Source organism: Scyliorhinus canicula, chromosome 30 (assembly GCF_902713615.1).
Source record: "Scyliorhinus canicula chromosome 30, sScyCan1.1, whole genome shotgun sequence".
NCBI classification, from domain to species: domain Eukaryota; kingdom Metazoa; phylum Chordata; class Chondrichthyes; order Carcharhiniformes; family Scyliorhinidae; genus Scyliorhinus; species Scyliorhinus canicula.
Window position 1 is genome coordinate 11,303,815 of NC_052175.1, and position 13,642 is coordinate 11,317,456.

General features: G+C 52.3%; 1 protein-coding gene across 1 annotated transcript in view; it reads left to right on the plus strand.

Annotated features, from left to right (window-relative positions):
• Nucleotides 1-12,935, plus strand: part of LOC119958590 (ras GTPase-activating-like protein IQGAP1) — a 91,322-nt gene extending 78,387 nt beyond the window's left edge. The window contains 4 exon segments of the mRNA XM_038787070.1: nucleotides 3,538-3,622; nucleotides 4,080-4,312; nucleotides 9,871-10,003; nucleotides 12,777-12,935. Of these exon segments, the coding sequence (XP_038642998.1) occupies nucleotides 3,538-3,622; nucleotides 4,080-4,312; nucleotides 9,871-10,003; nucleotides 12,777-12,935 (610 nt within the window).
• Nucleotides 12,936-13,642: the final 707 nt, after the last annotated feature.

Sequence of the window (13,642 nt, forward strand, 5' to 3'; positions counted from 1 at the left end):
TGCTCACAGCAACTCTGATCGAGGAAGTCAGCTGGAAATACAATAACGGGCAGCGAGAGTTTCTGCGGGCATTTAAAAAGGGGACAGGATGAGTAAAGTGAGCAATGGCCCTCCAGAGAAGGGGTGAGGGGGGGAAACTAATAATGGAAAATAAGTCGTGAAAGGCGAACTGAAGAGATGTTTTGCATCTGCCTTCACTGTGAAGGATGTAAGTAACATTCCAGAAATACTTGTGAATAAGGAGGAGGGAGGGAGGAACTTATGTCATGTGAGAGTACCTTTAAGAAATGGTGTTTATACATGGGTGCGTATATAAATATCTAGTGAGTGTACCTTTAAGAAATGGTGTTTATACATGGGTGCGTATATAAATATCTCTAGTGAGAGTACCTTTGAGAAATGGGTGTTTAGAACATAGAACAGTACAGCACAGAACAGGCCCTTCGGCCCTCAATGTTGTGCCGAGCCATGATCACCCTACTCAAACCCACGTATCCACCCTATACCCATAACCCAACAACCCCCCCTTAACCTTACTTTTATTAGGACACTACGGGCAATTTAGCATGGCCAATCCACCTAACCCGCACATCTTTGGACTGTGGGAGGAAACCGGAGCACCCGGAGGAAACCCACGCACACAGGGGGAGGGCGTGCAGACTCCACACAGACAGTGACCCAGCCGGGAATCGAACCTGGGACCCTGGAGCTGTGAAGCATTTATGCTAACCACCATGCTACCCTGCTGCCCGCAGTTTACTACTGCAGTGATGTCAGTGTGGGTGGAGCTGGGCTGCCTGTCAGCTTTTTGCTTTCATTTTAGGCTGTTTGCTGCAGGGTGTGTTTTAGTTTTGTTTTCAGAGCTGGATAGCTGCAGTCACAGCCAGAAGGTGTCTGAATCTCTCTCTGTAATCTAAAGACTGTAAATCGATCCTGGTGATTTAAAACTAATAACAGTAGTGACTTTAACCTGGTGCGCTTCTGGTAAAAGATGTTTTAAGTCTGATGGATGTTAAAAGGAAAGCTTAAAGGATTACTTAGTGTTGTAGTCTTTGGGGGCTGTATTTGAATTGATGGTTGCTAAGATGTTCGCTGTGTGTTTTAAAAAGGTTAACTTGAGTTGATAGAATAAACATTGTTTTGCTTTAAAAAATACTTTTCCATATCTGCTGTGCCACACCTGTAGAGTGGGCCGTGTGCTCCCCATACCACAATCTAGTAAAAGTTGTGGGTCAGGTGAGCTCCATGATACACTTTGGGGTTCCCTAAACCCTGGCCAATAACACTTAAACAAAGACAATCACCAGGGAAAGGTTACTGAGAAAATCCATTTGGAACAAAGAGCTGACATGTTTCCAGGTCTTCTCCTCCTGGGGTCTTTATAAAAGTGGCTTTATTGTCGCAGGGAGGCTGACATAAACATTGCAATGAAGTTATAGTGAAAATCCCCGAGTCGAGACTTGTTGTTATACGTGTCGGAACCGAGTGTGACAATGGGGGGGGGGTAATACTGGAGCTGCTTCGGGTGTTTGGGCCTTTCTCTGGGTACAAATTAAATCTACACAAGACTGAATATTTTGTGGGGTCTCGGCCAGGGGTGGGGGGGCTGCCGTTCCGTACGGCAGGGACTCGCTTTACATACCTGGTCGCTCGGGATTGGGGGGGGGGGGGGGCTCCGTAGATACAACCTTTCTAGTTTGGTGGGGAGGGTGAAAGTTGATCTGGCAAGGTGGGATGGTGTCCCTCAGTCACTGGCGGGTCGGGTACAGCCGGATAAAATGAACGTGATTTCTCTTTATTTTCCAATGCCTGTCGATTTTCCTGCCAATGGCATTTTTCGGAGAGATTGAAGGGATGATTACCTCGTTCATATGGGGAGGGAAGGTGGCCAGAATTAAAAAGGTGCTACGACAGCAGGGGCAGTACGGTAGCATTGTGGATAGCACAATCGCTTCACAGCTCCAGGGTCCCAGGTTCGATTCCGGCTTGGGTCACTGTCTGTGCGGAGTCTGCACATCCTCCCCGTGTGTGCGTCAGTTTCCTCTGGGTGCTCCGGTTTACTCCCACAGTCACAAAGATGTGCAGGTTAGGTGGATTGGCCGTGCTAAATTGCCCTTGGTGTCCAAAATTGCCCTTAGTGTTGGGTGGGGTTACTGGGTTATGGGGATAGGGTGGAGGTGTTGACCTTGGGTAGGGTGCTCTTTCCAAGAGCCGGTGCAGACTCGATGGGCCGAATGGCCTCCTTCTGCACTGTAAATTCTATGATTCTATGACAGAGAGGAAGGCAAGCAGGGGGTTTGGGTCTTCCGAACCTGATGTATTATTACTGGGCGGCGAATGTGGAGAAGGTGCGGAGCTGGGTCAGAGGGGTTGATTCCCAGTGGGTCAGAACGGAGGAGAGTTTGGGTCGGGGGGGTCAGGATTGAAGGCGCTAGCAACAGCTCCGCTCCCAACGGCCCCGGGAGATAATCGGGGAGTCTGGTAGTAATAGCTTCATTGAGAATATGGAGGCAATTTGGACAGCACTTCAGGTTGGGGGCAGGGTCAAGGGAAATGCCGATTCGGGGGAACCATAGATTTGAGCCAGGGAAGTGGGATGGAAACTTTTGGAGGTGGGGGGAGAAAGAATTTAGGACACTAAGAGATTTAGTTCTTGGGGGTCGGTTTGAAGGAGCTGAGGGCGAAGTGTGGCCTGCAGCAGGGGGAAACGTTTAGATACATGCAGGTTCGAGATTTTGCTAGAAAGGAACCGGCTTCCACATTGCTGGAGGAGCTGCTGACGACAGGGGGACTGGAGAAGGGGGTAGTGTCGGCGGTTTACGAGGCTACTTTGGAAGAGGAGAAGATGTCGCTGGAGGGGATCAGAGCAGGTTGGGAGGGGGGTTCGGGGAGGACACAGAGGAGGGGGTTCTGGTATGAGGTGCTCCGGAGAGTGAATGCCTCCACCTAGTGTGTGAGGTTGGACTGATACAGCTGAAGGTGGTATATAGAGCGCACTTCACAAGGGCGAGGATGAGCCGGTTCTTTGAGAGGGTAGATGTGTGTGAACGTTGCGGGGGGGGGGGGGGGTCCCCGCTAATCACGTTCATATATTTTGGTCTGGAGGATTACTGGAAGGAGGTGTTTAGGAAAATCTCTAAAGTGGTGCACGTGAAACTGGACCCGGGTCCTACGGGGGGCCATATTCAGGGTGTCGGACCAGCCGGGGTTGGAAATGGGTACGGAGGTAGATGTTGTAGCCTTCGCCTCGTTGATCGCCCGAAGGTGGATCCTGTTGGGATGGAGAGCAGCCTCTCTGTCTGCCAACCGGTGGGTGAGATGAGTATTTTTATTGTAAACTCAGCGAGTTGTGACGGGGAAGACGCTGCCTGAAAGGGCGGCGGGAGCAGATTCAATCGGAACTTTCTGTGGGGGTGGGGATTGGACTAATTGGATCGATCTTGCGGAAGGCCAGCACAGGAGTCGAAGGGCCAAATAGCCTCCTGTGCTGTGGGATTCTGTGATCACCTCACTTTGACCTTGTTGTTGTGTGGACAGGTACGGAATGAGATACACGGCCAAAGTGTTGAAAAGCTCACTGCGCGAAAAGTTCCCGGACGCCACGGAGGACGAGTTGTTCAAGGTGAGGTTGGACCCGCCGGGTCGGGTCCGCTCGGCGACGAGGGCCACGTTCCGGGTTGCCCCGTGCCCCACTCCAGCAGCACCTGATGACCCATTCCAGGGCGGGGGGGGGGGGGGGGGGGGGAAACGGGCTTCAGAACGGGAGAGCCGCCCTGCCCCTTTCGGCAGGAAGGACCCCGCGGGTGGGCGGGTAAATGAGACGGCTCGATCGGCAAAAAGCACAGGTACAGCACTAAGCAGTGCAGGAGCCTGCACTGTTGGCTGGGGATAGATGGGAGAGATTGACATGAGGGAGCCTCCTGCAGTTGACCACAGTGTCGTCCAGTTCAGGAGCCTGCGGGATGGCGATTGCGGTGGCTGTGCGCACGGGGTGTGTTTATGACATGTAGGCTTTCAAGAAAAACTAATTGTGCCGGTCGTTTGTTAACGGCTGCTAATTGTTTTCTCCTCTGTCACAGGTCGTCGGGAACCTTCTGTACTATCGCTACATGAATCCGGCAATCGTGGCCCCGGACGGCTTTGATATCATCGACGTGGTGGCTGGAGGTGGGCTACACACGGACCACCGCCGCAACCTGGGCTCCATCGCCAAGCTGCTGCAGCACGCTGCCTCCAGAAAATCGTTCGAGGGAGAAACCGGCCAGCTCCCCACCATCAACGACTACCTGGTCCACTCTCAGCAGAAATTCAGGTCTCAAGCACTTCATCCTGCCTGTGTGTCAGTGAAGCATTTACCTGGCATCATCTCCCCGCAAACCAAATAGGCTCTCCCTCCTCCCTCCTTTCTGACATTGATTGGTGGAAGCACACACTGTCAGACCAGGTACAGCACAGAGTTAGATACAGAGTAAAGCTCCCTCTACACTGCCCCCATCAAACACTCCCAGGACAGGTACAGAATGGGGTTAGATACAGAGTAAAGCTCCCTCTACACTGTCCCCATCAAACACTCCCAGGACAGGTACAGCACGGGGTTAGATACAGAGTAAAGCTCCCTCTACACTGTCCCCATCAAACACTCCCAGGACAGGTACAGCATGGGGTTAGATACAGAGTAAAACTCCCTCTACACTGTCCCCATCAAACACTCCCAGGACAGGTACAGCACGGGGTTAGATACAGAGTAAAGCTCCCACTACACTGTCCCCATCAAACACTCCCAGGACAGGTACAGCACGGGGTTAGATACAGAGTAAAGCTGCCTCTACACTGTCCCCATCAAACACTCCCAGGGCAGATACAGCACAGGGTTAGATACAGAGTAAAGCTCCCTCTACACTGTCCCCATCAAACACTCCCAGGACAGGTACAGCACGGGGTTAGATACAGAGTAAAGCTCCCTCTACACTGTCCCCATCAAACACTCCCAGGACAGGTACAGCACGGGGTTAGATACAGAGTAAAGCTCCCTCTACACTGACCCCCATCAAACACTCCCAGGACAGGTACCGCACGGGGTTAGATACAGAGTAAAGCTCCCTCTACACTGTCCCCATCAAACACTCCCAGGACAGGTACAGCACGGGGTTAGATACCGAGTAAAGCTCCCTCCACACTGCCCCCATCAAACACTCCCAGGACAGGTACAGCACGGGGTTAGATACAGAGTAAAGCTCCCTCTACACTGTCCCCATCAAACACTCCCAGGACAGGTACAGCACGGGGTTAGATACAGAGTAAAGCTCCCTCTACACTGTCCCCATCAAACACTCCCAGGACAGGTACAGCACGGGGTTAGATACAGAGTAAAGCTCCCTCTACACTGCCCCCATCAAACACTCCCAGGATAGGTACAGCACGGGGTTAGATACAGAGTAAAGCTCCCTCTGCACTGTCCCCATCAAACACTCCCAGGACAGGTACAGCACGGGGTTAGATACAGAGTAAAGCTCCCTCTACACTGTCCCCATCAAACACTCCCAGGACAGGTACAGCACGGGGTTAGATACAGAGTAAAGCTCCCTCTACACTGTCCCCATCAAACACTCCCAGGACAGGTACAGCACGGGGTTAGATACAGAGTAAAGCTCCCTCTACACTGCCCCCATCAAACACTCCCAGGACAGGTACAGCACGGGGTTAGATACCGAGTAAAGCTCCCTCTACACTGTCCCCATCAAACACTCCCAGGACAGGGACAGCACGGGGTTAGATACAGAGTAAAGCTCCCTCTACACTGTCCCCATCAAACACTCCCAGGACAGGTACAGCACGGGGTTAGACACAGAATGAAGCTCTCCAGCCAGTGAATCGTTTTTAGAAGCAGAGTCACTTATTTTGATGTGGCGAAACCCGGCAGCCAATCCGTGCACAGCAAGATCCCACAGGCCACCAATCCGATTGTGCCCGGGCACCTGCTTTAAGTTGGTCGGCGGAAGTGGTGCAGCACAGCGGCTAGCGCTGCAGCCTCACGGCACCGAGGACCCGGGTTCGATCCCGTCCCCGGGGTCACTGTCCGTGTGGGCTTTACACATTCTCCCCGTGTCTGCGTGGGTCTCACCCCCACAACCCAAAGGTGGGCAGGGCTGGTGGATTGGCCACGCTAAATTGCCCCTTAATTGGAAAGAAATAATTGGGTACTCTGAATTTTAACTAGAAAAGTTGGCCGGCGGTATCAATGTGTTCCCGACTGAAAGGCGATAACCTTCTATCAAAATGAACCTCCATTTTGGAAACTCCTGTTCAGTCCATGCCTAACCCAGCCCACCCTGTTGCCGATTCGATTCTTAAATCTTTTGTCAGGAATCCTCTCCCTTTTTTGTTTACTTCTCCCGGTGCTAAATCTCTCGTCGATGTTTCCACCCCACCTTGCGTCTGGTTCCAAAGTGTTGAAAAGCAAGATAGCTGGGGGTGTGGGATTCCATCCGCTTCCTGTCTCTCCCACTGCTTGTCTGCACCTGCAGGGCAGCCTGTGAAGAGGGGAAATTGCTGCTCGCTTTCATGTCTGCTTCTTTGATGCTTGTGACGGTGCCGAAAGAGAGGGAGTCTAGTCTCTGTCTGCGCTGTTACAGCTGGAACAGGCTGTCGAGAAGGAGATTCAGCACCTCTCCGTCACAGCCTGCCGCATTTGAGGGGGGGGGGGGGTGCTGTTCATGGCTCATTAATAAGGCCACAGGCATGTCGAGTCTGCTCCGCCGTTCAATGATATCGTGTCTGTTCTGACAACTCCACTCTGCTTTCTCGCTTACCCTGCCGCTTGGGGTGGCACAGTGGGTTGGCACTTCGGCCAGGGGCCCGGGTTCGATTCCGGCCTCGGGTGACTGTGTGGGAGTTTGCCCGTTCTCCCCATGTCTGCGTGGGTTTCCTCCGGGTGCTCCGGTTTCCTCCCACAGTCCAAAGATGTGCAGGTTGGGTGGATTGGCCGTGCTAAATTGTCCCTTAGTGTCCAAAGATGTGCAGGTTGGGTGGATTGGCCGTGCTAAATTGTCCCTTAGTGTCCAAAGATATGCAGGTTAGGTGGATTGGCCATGCTAAATTGTCCCTTAGTGTCCAAAGATATGCAGGTTAGGTGGATTGGCCATGCTAAATTGTCCCTTAGTGTCCAAAGATGTGCAGGTTAGGTGGGGTTACGGGGGTAGGGCAGTGGATCAGGCCTGGGTAGGGTGCTCTTTCAGAGGGTCAGTGCTGACTCGATGGGCCGAATGCCCCCCTCTGCACTGTAGAGATTCTATGATTTAAGAATCCTGGGTCCGAATGGCACAGTACCCCATTTAGCTCAGTTAATTGAGCCACATTTGGCTATATTGACGCTAAACCATTCTGCAAGCAGCAAGCTCGAAGATGGTATGGCAACTGCTATCAACAAAGAACAAGTACAGCACAGGAACAGGCCCTTCGGCCCTCCAAGCCTGTGCCGACCATGCTGTCTGTCTAAACTACAATCTTCCACACTTCCTGGGTCCGTATCCCTCTATTCCCATCCTATTCATGTATTTGTCAAGATGCCCCTTAAATGTCACTATCGTCCCTGCTTCCACCACCTCCTCCGGCAGCGAGTTCCAGGCACCCACTACCCTCTGTGTAAAAACACTTGCCTCGTACATCTCCTCTAAACCTTGCCCCTCGCACCTTAAACCTATGCCCCCTAGTAATTGACCCCCTCTGCCCTGGGAAAAAGTCTCTGACTATCCACTCTGTCTGTGCCCCTCATAATTTTGTAGACCTCTATCAGGTCGCCCCTCAACCTCCGTCGTTCCAGTGAGAACAAACCGTGTTTATTCAACCTCTCCTCATAGCTAATGCCCTCCATACCAGGCAACATCCTGGTAAATCTCTTCTGCACCCTCTCCAAAGCCTCCACATTCTTCTGGTAGTGTGGCGACCAGAATTGAACACTATACTCCAAGTATGGCCTAACTAAGGTTCTATACAGCTGCAACATGACTTGCCAATTTTTATACTTAATTCCCCGACCAATGAAGGCAAGCATACCGTATGCCTTCTTGACTACCTTCTCCACCTGTGTTGTCCCTTTCAGTGACCTGTGGACCTGTACACCTAGATCCCTCTGTCTGTCAATACTCTTGAGGGTTCTATCATTCCCTGTATATTCCCTACTTGCATTAGACCTTCCAAAATGCATTACCTCACATTTGTCCGGATTAAACTCCATTTGCCGTCTCTCTGCCCAAGTCTCCAAAGATCTAAATCCTGCTGTATCCTCTGACAGTCCTCATCGCTATCCGCAATTCCACCAACCTTTGTGTCGTCTGCAAACTTATTAATCCGACCAGTTACATCTTCCTCCAAATCATTTATATATACTATGAACAGTAAAGGTCCCAGCACTGATCCCTGCGGAACATTAGTCACATCCCTCCAATCAGAAAAGCACCCTTCCATTGCTACTCTCTGCCTTCTATGACCGAGCCAGTTCTGTATCCATCTTGCCAGCTCACCCCTGATCCCGTGTGACGTCACCTTTTGTACCAGTCTGCCATGAGGGACCTTGTCAAAGGCCTTACTGAAGTCCATAGAGACAACATCCACTGCCCTACCTGCATCAATCATCTTTGTGACCTCTTCGAAAAGCTCTATCAAGTTAGTGAGACACGTCCTCCCCTTCACAAAACCATGCTGCCTCTCACTAATACGTCCATTTGCTCCCAAATGGGAGTAGATCCTGTCTCGAAGGATTCTCTCCAGTAATTTCCCTTCCACTGACATAATGCTCGCCGGCCTGTAGTTCTCTGGATTATCCTTGCTACCCTTCTTAAACAAAGGAACAACATTGGCTACTCTCCAGTCCTCTGGGACATCACCTTAAGACAGTGAGGATCCAAAGGTTTCTGTCAAGGCCTCAGCAATTTCCTCTCTAGCCTCCTTCAGTATTCTGGGGTAGATCCCATCAGGCCGTGGGGACTTATCTACCTTAATATTTTTCAAGGCGCCCAACACCTCGTCTTTTTGGATCTCAATGTGACCCAGGCTATCTACACACCCTTCTCCAGACTTGACATCCACCAATTCCTTCTCTTTGGTGAATACTGATGCAAAGTATTCATTTAGTACCTCGCCCATTTCCTCTGGCTCCACACACAGATTCCTTCCCCTGCCCTTCAGTGGGCCAACCCTTTCCCTGGCTACCCTCTTGCTTTTTATGTACGTGTAAAAAGCCTTGGAATTTTCCTTAACCCTATTTGCCAATTACTTTTCGTGACCCTTTCTAGCCCTCCTGACTCCTTGCTTAAGTTCCTTCCTACTTTCCTTGTATTCCACACAGGCTTCATCTGTTCCCAGCCTTCGAGCCCTGACAAATGCCTCCTTTTTCTTTTTGACGAGGCCTACAATATCTCTCGTTATCCAAGGTTCCCGAAATTTGCCATATTTATCCTTCTTTCTCACAGGAACATGCCGATCCTGAATTCCTTTCAACTGACATTTGAAAGCCTCCCACATGTCAGATGTTGATTTACCCTCAAACATCCGCCCCCCAATCTAGGTTCTTCAGTTCCCGCCTAATATTGTAATAATTAGCCTTCCTCCAATTTAGCACATTCACCCTAAGACCACTATTATCCTTGTCCACCAGCACTTTAAAACTTACTGAATTGTGGTCACTGTTCCCGAAATGCTCCCCTACTGAAACTTCTACCACTTGGCTGGGCTCATTCCCCAATACCAGGTCCAGTACAGCCCTTTCCCTAGTTGGACTATATTGTGTGCATGTGCGCAAGTTGTCGCGATTGAGTGTTTGAAATGAATCATTTCTGATGTACCCGTGGTTTTTTTTCCCCCCTTGAATCCCAGGGAATTTTTCCGTGCAGCCTGCAACGTTCCTGAACCCGAGGAGTGGTTTAACGTGGATGAGTATTCCGAAATGGTCAGCCTCAACAAGCCAGTCATCTGTATAACCGTCGGTGAGCTGGTTAACACACACAGGGTAAGTGTCGCAGGCGTTGATGCCCGTTCACCTCCCATCCTGGGGAAGCCCCATGGGACCCAGAACGGTGGCCCTGAAATGACGCGCGGGTTAGAACCGGGAGGAGGCCGTTCTGCCCCATCCAGCCTGCTGGGCCATTCAACAAGATCGCGGGCGGCCCCATTGGGCACAATGGCTTCACAGCTCCAGGGTCCCAGGTTCGATTCCCGGCTGGGTCACTGTCTGTGTGGAATCTGCACATCCTCCCCCTGTGTGCGTGGGTTTCCTCCGGGTGCTCCGGTTTCCTCCCACAGTCCAAAGATGTGCAGGTTAGGTGGATTGGCCGTGCTAAATTGCCTTTAGTGTCCAAAATTGCCCTTAGTGTTGGGTGGGGTTGCTGGGTTATGGGGTGGTGTTGACCTTGGGTAGGGGGCTCTTCCTAGGAGCCGGTGCAGACTCGATGGGCCGAATGGCCTCCTTCTGCACTGTAAATTCTGTAATGTTTCTCTTTCGAGTTCCACATTCCCTTCGCTGAACAATAGAATGCCCACCGCCCCCACGAGAGGCGACGACCTTTCCACGTCCCCCTTGCTGAGACGCTGTTTGGGATCTTGTGATCGCCAGGCAAGTCGTCTCTCCCCCCCTCCTTCCAAAACATTTTGAGGGTTTTGGATGCCAGGTTTCCGCCTCATTCTGAGGGCAGTGGCTTGTCAGTTCCACAGACGCGGGTAGCACCGTGTCCAGTTTGGGCAGTGCCCTGGCGATCCCGCTGTCCTGCCCTGATACCAGGCAGCGGTTCCAGCAATCCGAACACTTTCCCTGAGCCTGGGGGCTGGCAGAATGCAAACGCTACCCTGTTGTAGAAGAAGGGAGGCGAGGATGCCGGAATGAATTGTGGGGAAGCTGTTGGAATTTCCCACCGGGGACGGACGTGACCGAGCACCTGGGATTAGTGAATGCTGATCAAACTCCCGTCTAACGGGTTCAGTGGCACGGTTGGTGAGGGGTGAGCCTGCTGTTTACGTGGTCACCCACAACGATTCAGCAGCTCGTGGAGGGGGTCTCTGTGCTCGGTTATTAGCCAGAAATGCGAGCCTGTGGATTTGGAGGGAACGCTGGGATAGTTGAGAGGTTAGGGGACGGCGGGGATGAAAGGGGACGCTCTCCCCCTTTGGCAGGATGTGCTATCCCGAGGAATCTGACCTGTTGGGAGGCTCAGCGAGTTGTACAGATGGGGGAAGGACGTTACAAAGGGCAGGTGGGGTAACTGTGGCGGTGGGAAGCCTCGGGTGGGGGGGGGGGGGGGGACAGAGAATCGGAGGAAGACCAGAACGTTTTCTTCCTGGCGAGGACAGAGGTGCAAAGATTTGGGGGTCTGGTTGCGCGGGCCACTTTAAAGAAAAGCCTGTCCTTTCCCTTGAGGGACAAACACATGGGAATTGATGCTCCGGTGGTGTGGGACTCTTGCTGAATGTCGAAACCTTTCGGGCAAATTGGGAACGAGGGGACATAGCCTTGTTGAGACGCGTCATCGCTCAGGGGGCAATATCAGAAAGCACGCCTACACTCTCATGCGGCGCGCGTATACACAGACACACACACACACAGACACACACACCGACACACACACACAGACACACACACCGACACACACACCGACACACACACACACACACACACACACACACACACACACACCGAGACACACACACCGAGACACACACATAGACACACACACAGACACACACACACACACACACACACACACACACACACACACACCGAGACACACACACACACACACCGACACACACACACACACACACACACACACACACACCGAGACACACACACACACACCGAGACACACACATAGACACACACACAGACACACACAGACACACACACAGACACACACACACACACACACACACCGAGACACACACACACAGACACACCGAGACACACACACACACACACACCGAGACACACACACACACACACACACCGAGACACACACACACACACACACACCGAGACACACACACACACACACACACACACCGAGACACACACACACACACACACCGAGACACACACACACACACACACACACCGAGACACACACACACACACACACACACCGAGACACACACACACACACCGAGACACACACACAGACACACACACACACACACACACACACACACACACCGAGACACACACACACCGAGACACACACACACACACACACACACACACACACACACACACACACCGAGACACACACAGGAAATGTGGAACTGTCTTCCCTCTGAAGCTGTGGAAGGTCACTTGTGTTATGGTCCAGGGTTCAGAGAAGCCCAAAGTGTATCATGGAATTTTGGAGACCGTGGTTATGGGGATGGAACTGGGTAAATGCCGTTACAGTACGGACAAACAGCAGACTCAAACCGGTTGAATTGTCTCCTCACAGTCTCGCACCCTGAGCCAGTGGTGAGCTGCTTCACCCTGTCCTACGGATGTCTCACTCCGCGAAAGCTGGCCGGCATTGCTTTGGGCTTCCAGCTCCGGAGCCAGACTCTCTCGAAGGCCGTCTGTTCAAATCCCGACTGCCCTTGACAATGGATTGCCCATCTCTCTCTCTCTCTCTCTCTCCACACTGCCCACGCCAACCTCCGGCGAGCAACCGCCCGAAATGATTGACGTCCCATTCTCTGTCCGTGATTAGCGTCACACTGGGGATGTTTCTTGATTTCAAGTGAAGTGTAATCTTGTTTTGTCATTTTCCCAGTTGCTGCTCCAGCATCAGGATTCCCTTTCGGCCGAGCTCAGAGACCCCCTCCGCGAGCTGCTGAAAGACCTGGGCGACATACCCACCGTGGAATCGCTCCTGGGCAAGTACTTCGCGCTTTCTAGGGTGTTTGTTGTTGTGTTTTTTTTTAGTTTCTGAATCCCCCCGTGCTCGAGGGACGCTGGGGAGCGAATGAACAGGGTTTTCCCTTTGAGTCAGGAAGGCGTCAGTTCGAGACCCCGCTCCGTCCTTAATCCAGGCCAGCACTCCCAGTGCCAGTACTGAGGGAGTGCCGCACTATCGGCAGCAATTCTAGACCCCCACCACTCTCTCTGGCTGGAAGCGTTTGGTCTCGTGTCCCCTTGAATCCTTCCACCAATCACCTACCGATCTGTGCCCCCCCCCCCCCTCCGATGTGATGGGGATAAAGCTGAGGGAGGGGGGGGGGGCCTTTAAAATGCTCGAGGGGTTTGACCGTGTAAGGGACGGGGGGCCTCTTAAACCGTGACTGACCAAAGAGACTAGGACCGAAGAGTGGTCAGGCACAGGAGGGAGCCATTCTCGTGCCTGTGGCCGTGGCTCCCTGTGAAAGAAGATTTGTCATTCCTCTCCCACCCAGCCTCCCTCATTTTCTTTCCTCTTGAAAGCTGTGTCTCGATCGCCCTTTTCAGACAATGCATTCCACGCTGTCTAAATCCCGCCTCCTCCTCCCCATTGCCTCCTTTGCCAACAACCCTCTCAATCCTGGATTCCCTACTGCAGGAGGAGGCCCTCCGAAAGAGCCCCCCCAGGCTCACCCCCGCGCCCTATCCCTGAAACCCCACCTAACCGTTGGACACTAAGGGACAATTTAGCACGGCCAATCC